Source organism: Leptodactylus fuscus, chromosome 7 (genome assembly GCF_031893055.1).
Source record: "Leptodactylus fuscus isolate aLepFus1 chromosome 7, aLepFus1.hap2, whole genome shotgun sequence".
Lineage (NCBI taxonomy): Eukaryota > Metazoa > Chordata > Amphibia > Anura > Leptodactylidae > Leptodactylus > Leptodactylus fuscus.
In genome coordinates, this window is record NC_134271.1 from 139,616,533 (window position 1) to 139,633,967 (window position 17,435).

The following is a 17,435-nucleotide window of genomic DNA, read 5'->3' on the forward strand; positions in this document are numbered from 1 at the left end:
TAGGCAAATAAACAGATATGATAGGTAGATAGATAGATAGATAGATAGATAGATAGATAGATAGATAGATGAGAGATGTGGATTCATAGATAGGTAAGATAAATATAACTATAAAAGACATGAAAGACAGACATGAGATAAAAGTTGACAATGAGATGGTTACATAGATGGACATGTACATATAGATGGATAGATAGATAGATAGATAGATAGATAGATAGATAGGAGATAGATAGATAGATAGATAGATAGGAGATAGATAGATAGATAGATAGATGGATAGATATATAGATAGATAGATAGATAGATAGATAGATAGATAGGAGATAGATAGATAGGTAGATAGGAGATAGATGGATAGATAGATAGATAGATAGATAGGAGATAGATAGATAGATAGGAGAAAAGATTAATCGTATCACAATAAAATAGTAGTGTAGTGTATTGTGGTAGTGGGTCCTTAATACAACACAACATGTCTTCCAGGCTGAGACACTTGTTCTACAAATAGTCCAAAGTATATTTATCTGTATTCAGACTGACAGCTGTTGCAGCTACTGAATTTCCATCAACATGGAGTAAAGCAGCACTGTGCTGCGGGAGGTGCTGGGACTTATGAATTAGTCATGTAGACATCTAATGTAACATGTGTCCCATGTGATTGTACATGAGAAGCCTGAGCATTGTCAGCAGATCTCTTATCTAGGAATTTCTCAGTGCCTCAGGTCCTCTAGGAGTCTTAGAAGATCCTCATATGGATCCTTGCATATGTAATTTAGCATTAAAAAAATAAAAAAAAATTATGTTTTAATTTTGCAGTGAAAACAATTCAGACATCATTTTACTGGTCCTGATATATCCTGATATAACTTATATTACATGACAGTAACAACATATCAAAATACTAGTAAAAGTATGAATCAAGACAGAGCAAGGAATATCGATGTAAGTCGTAAGCATTTACGAAAATTCAAAAATTTCCTAAAATTTCTAACAATATTATAGTATAATAAATGTATTAAAATATTACAGAATTTCTCCTATATTCATAAACTATTATATCATTTCGCACTATGCTATAGAATTGATAAGAAACTTTAATAAGATAAGTTTCTTTAACATTGGATTTTTAAAAAATTATTTTAGTTTATTGCTATTTTTGTTATTTTTTATTTTGTCGATATCACATTAGGAAATGGCCGTCTTCATGATTTGTATAAAAATAAAATAAAAAATGCAAAATGAAATAACTGAGAGTAATAAAAAACTTAATAATGAAATTTTAATAGGTCTTCTATAAGGCAAGTTTAATTTTCCCATATCCGCTTAATCCCATGGTTGACAGTTTTATCATAGGTAATATCATTTTTATACCGTCCTATATGGTATCGTGTAAAACGTAAAAATATTACGTTGGATTTTACCCTTTATCTGTCGATTAAAAGCCAAAAACTTCCTAAAAACATAAAACATTACGAGTCGACGTCATTAAAACTGGAATTATTTTAGCCACGTTGAGTAATATTTTTCCGAGCTTGAAAATTTCAAGACTTTAGATTTTTACCCATATACAATAGTAGCAATTTTTTTAAAAAAAAATTCAGAAAATTAAAGCCTAAAATCAAAGATCTTGCTATAAAGACTGACGTTCTTTAACTCGGTAAGGGTTGTTGATAGAATAAAAATTCCCAGGGAAATTTTGGCTTTTTTTTTCTTTTTTTAAAAGATCTCCCATTACTGCTGCCAAAACAGTATCTTAAAATCTGTTCAAAAACAGCCATTCAAAGGCAAAGACAAAAGTGGGAGTGAGTTACTACTGAGAACTCTCTCCTGTGATCCAACACAACAGCATTGATGGGGTGTTTACAAAATTGAGATTAAGCATCTGGTAGGATCTACAAACATCCACTAAAATTTCAAGTAATTGATGTATCCTGTGTCACTCCCGAGTCTTTAAGAGGCAGAACCAAAAACATCTTGAAAACCCTTAGTAATGTAAAATTACAAATTAAGAAATCACTTATTTTGCATTTTTATCCCACTTTTTGGGATGGTTTCCAAAATGAAATTAATTTAGTTAATTATAAATAAAGATATAAAAATTTCAATTAAAAAATTGTCATTTCACGTCATAAATTGCTTTAGGGGTTTGGAACATTTAGCTAAAAATAGGTTTTCTAAAAAAAAAAAAAAAAAAAGTTAACGATCCTTGTCATCTGATCCTTACTCAATGTCCTCCGATCCACAAAGGGTTAATGAACCATGTCATCCGATCCTTACTCTAAACACCTTGCACAATGTTAGAAAGGTCAGCCCTTCACAGGACACTGGCATGTCGAGAAAGTATGTTGATTGACGTGCTTAAAAAAAAAAACAGGTATGGATTTTTTTTCTTTTTCTTTTAGACACTTTTGCAACTTTTTGCAATTAAGTTTCGTCCGTCTTGAAAGGCTGGGGGTAAATTCTTTTCATCTTATAATGTCATTGAGACAGCAATGTTACCAGAGGTGATAAAGTCTATTAGCTGAAAGTCTTGATTTTCTGGAGTCGAGCAATGTTTAATTTTCAAAGAAAGACAATGATTGAACGTAAAAGATCAGTCAAAGTGAATATTCCCGAAATGACAGATAGAAATTACTCAACTTCAGCTGTCAAGGGACAAAAACCTCGTAAAGTGTTCTTGTAAAGTTGTCGTAACTTCATTTTAGCTTAAGAAGTCTTAGAAAAATAAACTATGAAGAACATGTCTTAAAAAAGGTTCAAAAATGTATTAACTTTTTGGTTTTATTAAAAAAAAATTTACAACTACTTTCCGCTAATGATAATTTTTTATTAATTGACAAAAAATTACAAATTGGATCTAAAATTTAAAAAGAAAAATAATATATGAAGAAATTACAAATTGGATCTAAAAGAAAGAGATATTATATGAAAAATTACCAATTGGGTCTAAAAGTTTAAAAGAAATAAAAAATAAGATATGAAAAAATTGCAAATTGGATCGAAAAGTTTAAAAGAAATAAATGATAAATGAAAAAATTACAAATTGGAACTAAAAGTTCCAAAAGAATAAAAAATAATATATGAAAAAAGTTCGAAAAAGTTTAAAAGAAATAAAAACGAATATAAATATCTATCAGTTAATATTATTATTTGTGATAACTTGGGTAGAGATCCCTGAGTGTCCACCTATGTTACCTATTTATGCGGAAAAAAAAATCAAAAAGTTGCCAGTAAATTTTGTAGATTGGTCCATTGGTGGCAAGTATAAAGTACTAAATAATAAAAAGGTCAACTAGTCAACCAACGACTGCCCCTACCTGACTCTAGCTTTATACCTAATATCACCACCTTCTCCAGCCCACCCACCCGTGATAACAAGAAGATTTTGGAATACGTCAACAGAAGAATGTAACGTTCGGTTTTCTGTGTAGAATCCAACAATTGTAGCCAGCTTAGCTTGGCTTCTTTCTAAAGAGCTTGTCAAAACGGCACAATAGAAACTACAGTACGTATCAAAATTCCTGAGCAGCAAGAGATGAGGAAATTGCTCTAGTACAAAAACAACAGCGAGGGGATGACTTTCTCTTCCCCCTATTGCGTTTTTGAAGATGATGTCTCAATTTAGTTGATAATGGCTTTTAATAGCGACGATTATAATGTCATTATTAGTTATATACGGACTAGATTTAGGCTATGACAGCTCAACACAATTTTTATATTACGGCCTGTCCCTATTTTTATCACAAAAATTTCATTTGCTATGAAATAACACAAAAATATAATAACATAATAAATAGTAAAATTCTACCCGACTAAAAATATTCTCTAAAAATAACATTTTTGCCTTTGTGTTTATAGCACAGGTACTATATGTAGTATTGTGCAAGTAACATAGTCATAGTAGTGGAACATTTTTTATACCGTACATATGTATGTAATGGACTGAACATATCAAGTCCTTGACTATTTTGTCAATCGAATCTTTGATCCCAAGCAACGTTTTGTAATTCTACTAAATTTAGAAAATTTACAGAATTTGCCCCACCAAAATTAAAGTTAGATGGAAAATTGCGAGACATGTTAAACCGACCATCTACAATGAGATATTTCATGAACATACTTTTTGCCTGTTTCAAGATATCCTAATATAAGTGGTACAAGATAACCAACCCTAAAAAATTAGACTTCACTAGTGTTGCGAGGAGTACCGCAGTATTTTCCAAAGATGGTCATCTTGTGCTACTTATCTTGGCAAATCTTGAAACATGATTTGGACGCATCTAAATGGTTGGTGAGACATCACCATGCTTTCTGCAACCATAAGTGTTGGTAAATCTCATTGTTTGAACTTTTTTGGTGGTAAGAATTGCTCAATAGCTTCCAAGTCCCCAGAAATGGTACCAGCCAAGAGTGTACGGTTAGAAGATAACTATTTTGAACAGATTTAGGTATTATAGATTTAAAGATTACTACTGATAGCTTTCTGAAAATTTTTGTAGGGTTCTTTCCTGACGAAAAATATCAGCGCACTTGGTGATAATGTCTCTGTCCATGTCCAGCTCAAACTTTTGAGAGCTCGATATCACCTGTCCTAAAGGACCATCTGTCAAAATAATACGGCCACATGTTGGAAAGCCATTTCCAGAGACATCTGCTAATTTCATCTGTCGAAAATGACTGTTTTTACTCTTGCCCCGTTGCCATTATCTTTACTGTTTGTAGACTCTAATTTTATGAAAAAAAAATGTCCATTGTCTGCAGGCATACCTGAAACAAGAGACGACTACAAAGAAAGTCTCGAGAATGCAAAACCTGCCTTCAAGTGGACTTTGTGTCAAATCAATAAGAAAAGTGATCATTAGTTTACACAAGATTGTTTGCTTGACATTTACAGGGACATTTACAGGTCATAGATGTAGGTAGATAAGTCTTCTTCTACTTTCCTTAGCTTTTACGTAGGTTGGGGCTAGACAGGAACTACCGTCACATAATCTTCTCAGCTGACATTGTGGATCAGTGGTCACCAAGTTATGACCAAACAGCATGGCCGTGACTTGGTAGTCTCCAAAAGTTGTTGTTGACTACTCTCAACTGTTCATGGTATGGTACCATTGGTTGGACAAAGCTCAGTCTTGCCCCCTTTCTCAAATTTTTGGTCACCACTTTATTGATGTAAGGTAAATTAATCCCTTCTAAAAGGAACAAAGTTACTGGGCAGTGTATATACAACCTCTGCCCTGGGAGAGTTAAAAAAATATTAATCTAGCATTTGCGATGGGTGGATACCAACATATGACCCTAGTGGTGATATAGAGTACTGCAGGAAGGTGTCTTCCAAAAGTATGGAGGTAGAGGTCTAACTCGAAGTTGCCAAATCCCAGTCTCTTTTTGTAGCTTTATGGACATCAGATGTTCTCAAGAAGATTCTGTACACACTTGGTTTGTCCAAGACTGCATGAGTTCTCAAATAAGTTGCTTCTCATCCACTGAGAACAAGGAATCAGATCTGTAGAAGTTCCTTATTCCCCCCGACATCTGCCGGACATATGTTGGCCGAATATTCCAGACTCATTAGATTGTAAGATGATGCTGACAAAATTGGAAAATGCAACCAATGTATGTCTTAGATTTATGGCCACCTTAGCTGGGTCCTCACCTACAAGTCCTGCTTATAAAACTTGTGTATTCTCATGTGGCAGACGGATCTTTGTACCATTTTAGGCAACAGGCTATAGCTATGTTGGTGTATTGAGGGTCCACCAGTTTCCATAAGAGCAGTTGGACCAATAGGTACTCTAGTTTTTTGCAGCATAACTATTCTGTTATTGGATTATGTTTAGGTTCGGCCATCTGGTGGGAACCATCTTTAATCAGATGTTGGTAACTCACAGGGCAGTTGACTACTGAGCCTATAATTCTACGTGAAGTCCATTCTAACATCTGATGATGGGTTCAGAGGAGGTAGGACCTGATATGACCTTACCTCCATAAAACCAGGCTAATCTCATGAGAAGCCAAGTTTCCCATAACAGCTTTTGTTATACAATGCAAAAAATAGAACTCCTTGCTTTATAGGTCATCAATTATGGGCCGGTTCTAGCCAGACGTCTCCAGGGTGTGGTGGGCCTATCCCACGGGAAACTAATACTGGTAACGTAAGAATACATTCACAAGGACAGACTTACATATAACGCTTTGACGGGGGGGAAAAAAATCCCATTCTACGTAAATTTGTTTTTTGTAGAGCAAAAACATTGGAGATTTGATCATCTGCTACTAATGTTTCCGTCAGTAGTTAATTCCCCCGCACCAAAGCGTAGCAGATAATAGGTTAAACCATTAAACCATTTGCCAACATCTCATCAGCTCAGTGAGTGTCTAATATATTCAGGTCACCTGACCTTTGCGGAAAATTACCATTTTATATCAGAGGAAGGGCCTAATTTGCACAGAAAATAAGCTTCGAGAGAGGTACAACCTGGCTGTTATATAGTGAGGGTGACACAAGTGATTATTACCGCCATTATCTGTATAATACTGACATATTAGGCTGTGTTATACAGATCCTTTGCTTATTCCCATCACATAGAAGCTTACAATCTAATTTCACGTAGAATTTTTTTTTTTCATAGAATTTTTTTTTCTAGAAAAAAAATCACATACAGGTAATACTAAAAATAAACCTGTTCGTTCTCCACAAGGCTGAAGCCATGTGTTACTTATACCTGGTTTCCCATGGACTTATATGGAGGGAGTGGGACAAAAATGAAAAGATTTTTTTTTTTGTTGCGTTTCGATACTGGTGGTCTTAGTCTGTGCCAAATTGTCACATTTTCTGGAATATTGGGTAACCAATCAAGAGTCATATTTAGAATTTTCTATACAAGGATAAAGATTTAGTAGGTTCCTTCCTCTGGTCAACCCTGGTCAAGGCTTGTTGGCCATCCCTTGACAATCTAGCACTCGGGGCATGGGCTCTTCCCCATCTAAAACCCCCGGCTTCTCGGAAGTTAAGGTTTCTCCAGTTTCCTTTAGTTCTTGCTAAAATATATAGCTGTATCCAAAGGAATGGGCCACATTTCCCATCCATAGTGCCACTCTATTGGCTTTGACTGGTATTGCAACTCGCCCGAAAATAATTCAACTGCAATACCAGTCGTAGCCCATAAACAAGAGTGGTGCTGTGGCTGGAAAAAATTATCCTACCCTTCTGATCTTGTGGTTTGTCCCTTTTTTGATCAGGGGTTTACTGTCTACTTTACCCTGCAGGATCCCTTTAAGACTATAGCTTCAACCAATACTGTCTACTAGAGATGAGCAAATAGCTTTAGAAACTGAAGTTTTGAATACCTCGCTCCATAGGAATGAATGGGAGCGGCCAGTGCGTGCTGCCAGCGCTTAACCCCTTGCTGTTCGCCCGCTCCCATTCATTCCTATGGGAGCGAGGTATTCAAAACTATGTTTTGAATACTATTCGAATCAACTCTACCGTCTACCTTTTACGTCACATAGATATGAGGCTCCATACTCAGTCAACGAACATAAAATACCAAATTATAATGGAACCGCGGTGGGACAATTGGGCAGATTGCTTACGCCATGGGTATAAAACATGGCTGATAGTACGGTACAATAGACAGGCCATGGTGGTGACTACACAACCCATATTATCTACCTAACACGAGAGAAGGGTGGAGAGGGGGTTGTATAACACGGAGACAAAAAAAAAAAATCGTGCTCTGCCTTTTCAATTGAAGAGTGAGTTGTAAAAGGAATGGGTTAATTACCATTAATTTTACGGTGACCCGGGTGATTTTTCTTCCAGTCGCCTCTCCTGTTATGACATGTTGTAGAATTATGATCAATTCTCCTCTGTAATTAAATGGTGGAGCAGATGTGGCTACTGCACTTAAAACCAAGTGGCCATTATTGGAATGGTTTAACACAGTGCTATAAATGGTGCAAATTTTTTATTTTTTTTGGTTTGTGTACAAAGCAGAACGAGGATCCTTTGAAGAGAGAGATCAGTATACCCTGAATACATTGGTCCATCAAGATAGGGGACATTCAAGAGACACTTGGGTCTATATCAGGGGTAGGGAACGTACGGCTCTCCAGCTGTAGAAAAATACAATTCCCAGCATGCAGCTGGAGAGCCAAAGGTTCCCTACGCCTGGTCTATATGGTCAGGTCTCGTAGGTGACCCCAGATCATAATAAGACCAACACATATTGTCACGAAGGCAAAGATGACTGGGGCTAAGGATAAAAAAGAGGCAAGAGATAGTTTGAGACTATCTTCTAAATTTGGGCCTTCCTTTCTTTCCGTCTAGAAATTTTTTTTTTCAAAAAGAGAATTTTTTTTTTTTAGAATAGTCTCCTTTACCAAAACACATTGCACTACCACAAACGATCTTGCCTTTTTATTAATCTAGTTGGGATTTTTTTTTGTATCTGTGTTTTTTTTTTGCCATTCTCTTTTGCTTCATAACATCGGGCTGGTGTTGTTGTTTTTTTTTTTGTGTACACTTTTTGAAATTTTATTTTCCGTATTAAAAAAAATCACAAAGACAAAAGTAAAATTAACATCTTGTGCAAACTTTGTTTATTGTCCCCCCCAACTGATATATAAAGTTATAAAAATCTAAATATTTAACAGTGTTATGTTTTTGCTCCCATTTAGTGATTTTTTTTATATTTTTTAATCTTCAGGAAAACTATATATAGTTGGGTTATCACGGGTCAGCTTTTACGTATTTTATGGTCTATACTAGACTCTATAGCCTACAAAATCTACATTAAACCAGTTGTATAGAAAAAAAGACACAAAATTAGATAATTTTTGTTTGTTTTTTGACCAAAGACACAAAAAATTAACCAAAAATATTACCTGACCCACAATAGTGAAGAAAGGTTTGTGTGAAGAGTTGTGTTCATGGTGCCATAAGGTGCAAAAAATATTAGTGCTACAGAAATATCAATAAACAAATGTTATTATTACACTTTATAATTTTAGCTATTTTTTGGTATTTTTTGTACAGACAATTTCACATTTTGCTGGAATTTTTGCCAAATTTTGTGTGTATTTTTTGCGAATTGAAAGGCACCTCTAAAGTTAGAAGATCTAGTTTATTTTATTGTAGAAATTTTTTTTTTATTATATAGGATGATGAAATCAGTATTTTCTTTGGAAATGATGTGACACCCCCTAGTGGTTTTAAAGGGCGTTCTGCTCCTAAATTTCTTTTAAAAATTACCGGTAAATATGAAAAATCCTTGTAATATTTGTGATCTAATTGTTACCCATCTAATAATTGACTCTATTTTTTTGTATGGGAAATCATCCTTAATTTTTTTTAAATTTTTGGCCCCCATTTTTTTTTTTTATAATTTACACCATTATTTCTGTTTTTACCTCTTTGTGCAGAGTACCGTAGATATTGTTTCCCGTCACAGGATTATTTGGCTTTGGTAGGTCATGTGAATATTTTTCAGCTGGTATTTCAAGCCTATAGCAAGGAACTTACTTAGAACTTGAGGGTTTATGGGCCGGTTATGAATTGTGTCCTTTCTGTGCCCCGGTGGGATTTGGTTGGGGTTAATGTAAACATAGGAATTAAAGGTAAAGCCACTGAAGGTTATGGATTACAGTCACGATTTTGGTTCTATTTTTACAATGGGTAACTTTTTGTTCCGGTAAGCTCTATAAGTTCATTGCTCCATCTCTCAGAATGTGAATAGTGATACCAACCTTGTTTTCTCTTTGTAGCAGTCCAGCGCGGACGAATGTCTCACCCCCAGACCAGCCCTGGCCAATATGCTTTGAACAACGTTGATCCCTACAATGGTCACTCTTACTTAACGGGATTCATCTCCTTGCTCCTCCGAGCAGAACCATACCCAACTTCTCGATACGGCGCCCAGTGCCTACAGCCCAACAACATCATGGGAATCGAGAACATCTGTGAATTGGCGGCCCGGTTGCTCTTCAGTGCCATCGAGTGGGCCAAGAACATTCCCTTCTTCCCCGACTTCCAGCTCTCGGATCAAGTCTCACTCCTTCGCATGACGTGGAGCGAGCTTTTCGTCCTCAATGCTGCTCAATGTTCCATGCCTCTCCATGTGGCACCATTGCTGGCGGCAGCTGGCCTCCATGCCTCTCCCATGTCTGCTGACCGAGTCGTGGCTTTCATGGACCATATCAGGGTCTTTCAAGAACAGGTGGAAAAGTTGAAGGCACTTCACGTTGACTCCGCTGAGTACTCCTGCTTAAAAGCGGTGGCTTTGTTTACACCTGGTGAGTAATATTTAGTGTAGATATCCTTCTGAGAAGCTGAGATCTGTGTTGCTGTTTGTAAGGCCCACCCAATGGACCTTTAACTGTATGACTAGACATACCATACCGTAGGGACACTGTAGGGATTGTAGGGTTATAGGTTGGACTTGATGGACTAATGTCTTTATCCAACCTCATCTACTATGTATATAACTATGTAACTACGTAACTATTAAAATATTGCCTTTGTTGGGTCGAAGACATTTTATAGACTTATTTTTAGACCCCTTAAGGCTCAGACTCTTTTGTCAATGAGGAATTTTAGAATTCAATGTGCACCGAGCCTAACCCCAAGGGAAAATTTGTGAATACCTTAAGTACAGATATCAATGAATCAATTGGTCTCTGGGGGTTCCTTTACTGGTATACTGGGGGTCCTAGGTGTTTCCACCCCCATATTAAATTGATAAGTACAATAAAACCCTGAAAGGGTAAAATAATTTTTTTTGTAGTTTTTATTACATTTTTTCTTTTAACGTACATGGTGAGCCCCATATAGGGATCACAATGTACATTTTTCCTATCAGTATGTCTTTGTAGAATGGGAGGAAATCCACGCAAACACGGGGAGAACATACAAACTCCTTGCAGATGTTCCTGGCGGGATTCGAACCCAGGACTCCAGCACTGCAGTGCTAACCACCGAGCCACCCCTTTAAATACCCCTTTTATTTATTATTTGCATACATTTCCCATAGAGAATTGCTCCCGCATTACACAAAACTTAATCATCAACTTAACCCTTCCATCTGATTTGTTCATCCGAAACCCATCAATTTTTTTTTTATTTTTTTTTAAGAGGACCTGTCACCAAGTTTGAAAAGCCCAGTGACATCCATCATCTGATCGGAGAAATCACCCTGAGCATATTGTTGTTTTGTTTATCCAAATCTGTTCAGCTATTCCTCAGATATAAGCCCTGTTAGAGTCTACTAGCCAAGTGAGTGGTAACACTGTAGTTTTATTATAGGTGGGGTCTCCGAGTTCTATGAGTCATGTAGTGTTACCAGCCACTTGACTACTAGATCCTAATGTGCATCAGTAATAAAAGGGCTTATATCTTTGGAATAGCTAAACAGATCCGGATAAACAAAACACCAAAATGCTCAGAGTAACGGCGCCAATGAGATGATGGGTCTAGTGGCAAGTCCTGAGAAAACATTAACCATTGAATATGTCACCACATGGCTCAGAGAGGATTGGTGCGATATAAGAAAACTCGGCGTAGGCTTTAGCGGTCAGCTTCCGTCAGACCCATGTGACATATTGTAATCACCGATATTGGATTGGTTGCTTGCTGTTTAAGAACATGTGTGACCTATGTACTCTTGGGCTAATAGTAAGACTGGGACAGACCTTGATATGTCTAGGAGGCAGCATGCAGTGCATTATGGGAGTCAAGTGAGCAGTTGGTGACAACGTGATGGTGGAGAAGGCATCTAAGATGTTTCACCTGTTGTGACCTTTCAAACCCTAGAGCAAATATCGCGCTGCATATTTATCGTCTGTAGTAAATTACTCAGCGCCAGAAAGCAAGGCTGAGTCTGTAACAATACATGGCCTAGTATGTGGAATGTAGGCCGGTACCTCGAGGGCTCTCGGGGAACTCCTGTCCATGGTATGAAGGGTCTTCTGTGTCACGTTGAAGACACCAATGTTCGTAACTGATGCTAAACCGTAGGGGCAACCATCAGTATGGATGATTTATTGTATACAGGAGGCTGCTGGCAGAGACCGGAGCCCGTCAGGTCAGATGTGTAATGTCACAGGCACTTTAGAGACATTTCTTGTTGACCTTCAGAGCTCCGAGCCATCATAGCTGAGATACTCAGTCTTGATGGGTGTCCCTGCTAAATCAGCCGTGCCCACCTGCTACCCCTCTACAAGTGCTGGATGCTGAGATGAATGCTGGCAATTGCAGGCATAGCTCAGTCCTCCATCATTTTTGTTAACCCTTCCTCACCCCCAAAATTTAACTTTTTGATTTTTTTTACATCCTTCCTATATTACTTAGGAATAGGCGTATCCATATTTCTTCTGACCCCGTAATTCCTGAACAATCATGGTTTTTACAGGAATTACTGAAAATATGGTTTTACAAGAAATCTTACCCCCGTAGTTACACCCATGGATGAATCACTTCTCTAATGGACCTGACTTATGACTGGTTTCCAAAAACATGGGGGTGTTTTTATCTCAGAGATTATTGAGGCTGTGAAGATGATTATGACTACTAGATAAATCCCTCAACTTCCCAATCCATGAGAAACACACGTGGTCAAAAATTGTCTATTTTTCATTAACCAGCTGGCCATCCACCCTAGAACTTTTTCTGATAGCCACCTCTATACCTCCTGACCCCTATATACATCTAGATGGAGACTCAGCTCGATCAAACATACATAAGTTCTCAGTCGGGAAGCGCAATTAATCTGCTGCCAGATACATTTGGTGGTAGTTTATGTCCCATAAAGACAAAAAGATTGGACATTGAGATTTGAGATTCAACTTTTTTGCTCTTGTATTGTTGGGAGATTCTGGACACCCCTATATATGTAACATGATCATCAGGTCAGTGACGTTGATGGGTTCATCTGGCATTCACCCAATGTGTATCACCAGTGAACAACAGCCAAGTCCGTCTGTTCAAGTTCATGGATGGGACTTATTGAAGTGGCCGTAAATAAGGGGCATGAGGAGGCCGTTTTTCAAACTGCTGTCACGTGGCCATTATAGAACCCATGTATGTCAATGGGTCTATTCACATGGCTTTATTTTTATTCGTTTTGATGGACATAGCTTGAGGGTGTTAGTATTTTTGCCGGCCATCAAAAAAACGGTCGTGTGAATAGACACATTAAATTCAATGTGTGACGTTTTTGATAGATCTAATGCCCGTTTTGACAGCCGTTTCCACCTGTTCCATTCCATTTTTCCATTTTTGATGGCAGGGTGTCATCGGATTTGTATCAGTGGAAAAAATGGATGGTCTTCCTGTTTTGGCCCAACTCATTGATCCATTAACAGACATAAAACTGACATCGATCCATTTTAAATCTTTCAAAAATGATTCAATTGATTTTGCATGGTCGTGAAAACGGACAAAAATAGTGTTTTTTAGACCATTAAAAATTAAGTGATGGCCACAGCTCCCTCCTCAGCCTACCTGCACGAAGACCTCGCCACAGAGCATGCCCACCACTACATTCTCCATAGAAATCAATGAACGTCTCCAGAGTTCAGGCTTCTATGGTCTATGTGGTGCTGTAAAGCTCTAAATGCTGTCAACCCAATTCACACAAGATTGCCGCCCACATGTATAGAAGATAAAATAAAAAAAAAAATTGGAAAATAAAAACAGACTATATAGGTGATAAACGGCCTCTAACATGAGATAAGAGTCCTCTGCTACGCCCGATCAGGTGATGGGTTGGTCCTCAGGCGCTGCCTACTCCGTCCCTGCTAAAAATAAGACACTAGCAACACGTAAGTGACCCTATCATCTTCTGGACAGGGAAGGTTGATGAAGTCAGTGGTTGAACTCCTTGTAAGTGTTATACCTCCATCAACACCAACCCTGTGGAGACTCAGATTTGCCGGCTTCAGTCTTGACGTCTGTCATCACAGCCGGTTCCATGTGCGGTTACTCAAGACCTTAATGGGGTCAGGAGTCAATTAATGAACATATGTGACGCAGGTTATCGCCCGCCTGCGTTAATAATTATGCCGCCATACTATACGAGGGTGTAAGGCATTCCTTCCCACAAGAGCTGACTAACGCTGTAATCTGTATTCCAAGGACATTGCTCTCACTCTGTGCCGACTGTGTGAAGCGAGCAGTGCTGAACTGTAACATACCACACAGGACATTGACTTTGGAGCGCCATTGTTACTACCGTATCAGTGATATGAAAATGAGGGAGTTTAGTGTGTGTAGGATAATCCGTGACTCCACCATGAGCGAATCATTAACCAGAACACATACAACTCACCAAAGACAAAGCTCGGACATAAATATCAATCAATATCTCTCGATCAATGGTTGATCCCATTTTTCTTTGATTTTTAGTTAATATGCAATGGATAGGGCCTGTCGTGACCGGGTGGTTGTGCAAAGGAACATGTCTCGCCAATAAATATGGTTAATAGAAAGGGGTCCTCTTTAGGATCCTCAGTGAGTGGTTGCAAAGAGTGTCTCTTGCTCTGGAGGACCTGTCCTGTCCAGTATTACAAAGTCAACCCCTTGATTTAGTGTAATACCAACTTTCCCCTGTGGTGGCACTGCAGTGAAATTGAGCTCATACTGCCAGCTCTACACAGAGATGATCACCAAATGCTCTAAAATTTTTGACCATTTTATTGTTAAGTCTCCCTGGTAACAAGTAGAGGTTGATGGGTTTGGAGGCATAACTTGAAGCTCTCCCTTGCAAAAATTGAAAGGGGAACCCTATTGACCATGTGCTATCTATAATACTGGTGTCTTCGTATGTTATACAGAGGCCCTTGGGGCCCCCTCATGCTCCAAGGCTAGGTAGAAAACCCTATAGCTACACCACCAGATGGGTTGTTCAATGTCTAGGTGACAGCAGGAGTTGTTGGTAGAGATGAGAAAGCTGGTTTGGAATTTACTGGGTTTGTTATCAATTTTTCAAAAACTTTGGGTCCAGTTGAACCCAAAATGTTTGGGGTTTTATTCAAAAAACGAATATTATACACTTAGGTGTCTTCAGTCCTCATAGTATAATAACCAGAGGCCGGGGAAGGTGCGTAAAAATAAAAAAAAACACACTCACCCTTCCTGGTCTCTGCCTCAGCGTCCATTCTCCTTCCCCAGGCAACCTCGGTGTCTTGATCTCATCAGTCTCAGATTATCGGTGTGGCCTGTGATTGGGCGATCACTTGGTTGTTACCAACATCATGATACTTTGATGATATAGCCCCAATGTGTCATGATGTCAGTGCCCTCTATCTGATCTCTGAAACCCCTTCATAGACCTAAGGATGACCTGAAGCTAATAAGGTCTGGGAGAAATTTGGAGGACACCAAAGAAGCCAAGGGAAACTGTTACAGAGCATTGCAGGTGGTTCCCATTCCAGAAGACTTGACTTTGATGGGACAGCCCCTTTAAATACAATTTTCCAGACCTTGACTATTGTTCATCATAGACTTTAATGTCCTACCTACAAGCCAATTACTTAAAGGGATTATCTGGTCACAGCAGCCTACCCCCTATCCACCAGTTGCTACATTAACACCTCCCAGTGGACGTCTTAGTGGAGGGTTCCTTCCCAATCTGGTTACCCCCTTTCCTGTGGATAAGGGGTAAATTACTAGCCTGGACGACTCCTTTAATCCACTGTTCCTCCTACAAGACCATCGATTTCATTCTGTGTTTTTGTTAAACAACATTTAAGACATGTTACAGAGAAACCTTCCCGAAAGACCACCTCTCTGAGAAGACCACCCACATTTTCTGTGATGAATTCTCAATTTTCCATATCAAACATAATTTTTGAGAAGCCCATTCCCCTAGAAGACCACTTTTTCATCTCAAAGAGGTTTCACTGTGTATGCTTGAACCCTTGATGTAGTAGTCCTCATGACCAATAATGTCTGCCTGTTTTATATGGCAGACCATTGTGTTATTAGATCCTTTTGGTGGAACTCTCAATGATGTTTAATTTTTGTCCTTTGATTGTACAGATGCGGTAGGATTATCCGATATTGGTCACGTGGAAAGCATTCAGGAGAAATCCCAATGTGCCCTAGAAGAGTATGTCCGGAACCAGTACCCTACCCAGCCAACCCGGTTTGGTCGCCTTCTACTTCGTCTGCCATCATTGCGTATTGTCTCAGCGCCAGTTATAGAGCAACTCTTCTTTGTCCGTCTAGTTGGTAAGACACCCATTGAGACTCTAATCCGAGACATGCTCCTGTCAGGGTCCAGCTTTAATTGGCCTTACATGCCTATGCAGTAAAGACTTTCTTTACAAAACCCTTGAGCGTCTAACGTCCGATAAACCAGTTTGTTTTCCACCGTCCACTTTGGCTAAGAATTCCAGAAGACTTTGGAGCCAAAATATTGTGTTGGGTCATCAAAACTGGTAGGACAAACACTGCTATTCCTGAAGGAGTATGGCTTTTGTAACGAATCATAATTTCGTACTTAGTGTCAAAATTATAGGGCCCAATTGGTGGGTTTCACACGCAACCGAGAATCAAGTCATGTTCTTCAAGATGATCAAAGTATCAAATCATGTCTGAATGGTCCTTGAGAGACTTCTTGGAAATACAATGGTTCCATTCAGGCCATGTTATCCTTGGTAAATATTTGCATCCATTACTTGGCCTGGTTCGGCAAGGGTTCTGCCCAGACTTTGCACTTTTTTTTTACAGGAGTTTGCAGAATTTTTGGAAACATTCAATGTTTGACAAGGCGGAAACTAATTCATGTACAGACTTGACATTTGTAAGATGGCTACGTGATGTCGAATACTGGCTAGCACTGCAATCCACAACATAAAGCACTGAAGAAGCCTTGCCCAAGAGACTATTTATATAAGGAAATATGGGGACTGCCTGCTTTTTTCAATAAATTTATGTGTATATACCCTTCATGCCCCATCGCCCCTTTGCTTTTTCCTTCTATAAGTATGTTTGTAAGATATTTTTGGTGTGTGAATTGTGGTATTTTTTTTTGGTAACCTGGCGGCAAAATCTTGTTTATTTTGCTGGTTGATCTGGCTAATTATTAAATACAGTATCAGTTATTAATCCGGAGTTTTTGTGTTGTTTTTGTATTTTTTTTGTATCTTTGTATTTCTATCGATGTACCCTCTATAGTTGAATCCTGGTATAAATACACATAAAACCTCAAAATTTTGGTAGCCAAGGGTGAAATAATTGTCAAAGAATTGGGGTCCTGTTAAATAGTAGAATATTTGGCACCAGTCCCGGCACCTTCCCATACAATATTTGGAACCATTAACTGGAATCAGCCATGAAGTTTGGTCTGTAGGAAAATGGGACAAGAACTGCCAAGGATAGACAGGCAAGATAAGAAGGCATCTCCTCTGTAGGTTTACAAAAATTACAG

General features: G+C 38.3%; 1 protein-coding gene across 1 annotated transcript in view; it reads left to right on the forward strand.

Annotated features, from left to right (window-relative positions):
- Positions 1–17,113, forward strand: part of LOC142213005 (nuclear receptor subfamily 2 group F member 5-like) — a 20,485-nt gene extending 3,372 nt beyond the window's left edge. Inside the window, exons 2-3 of the mRNA XM_075281149.1 lie at positions 9,772–10,299; positions 16,043–17,113. Of these exons, the coding sequence (XP_075137250.1) occupies positions 9,772–10,299; positions 16,043–16,317 (803 nt within the window). The 3' untranslated portion in view covers positions 16,318–17,113. The remainder of the gene's footprint in view (positions 1–9,771; positions 10,300–16,042) is intronic.
- Positions 17,114–17,435: the final 322 nt, after the last annotated feature.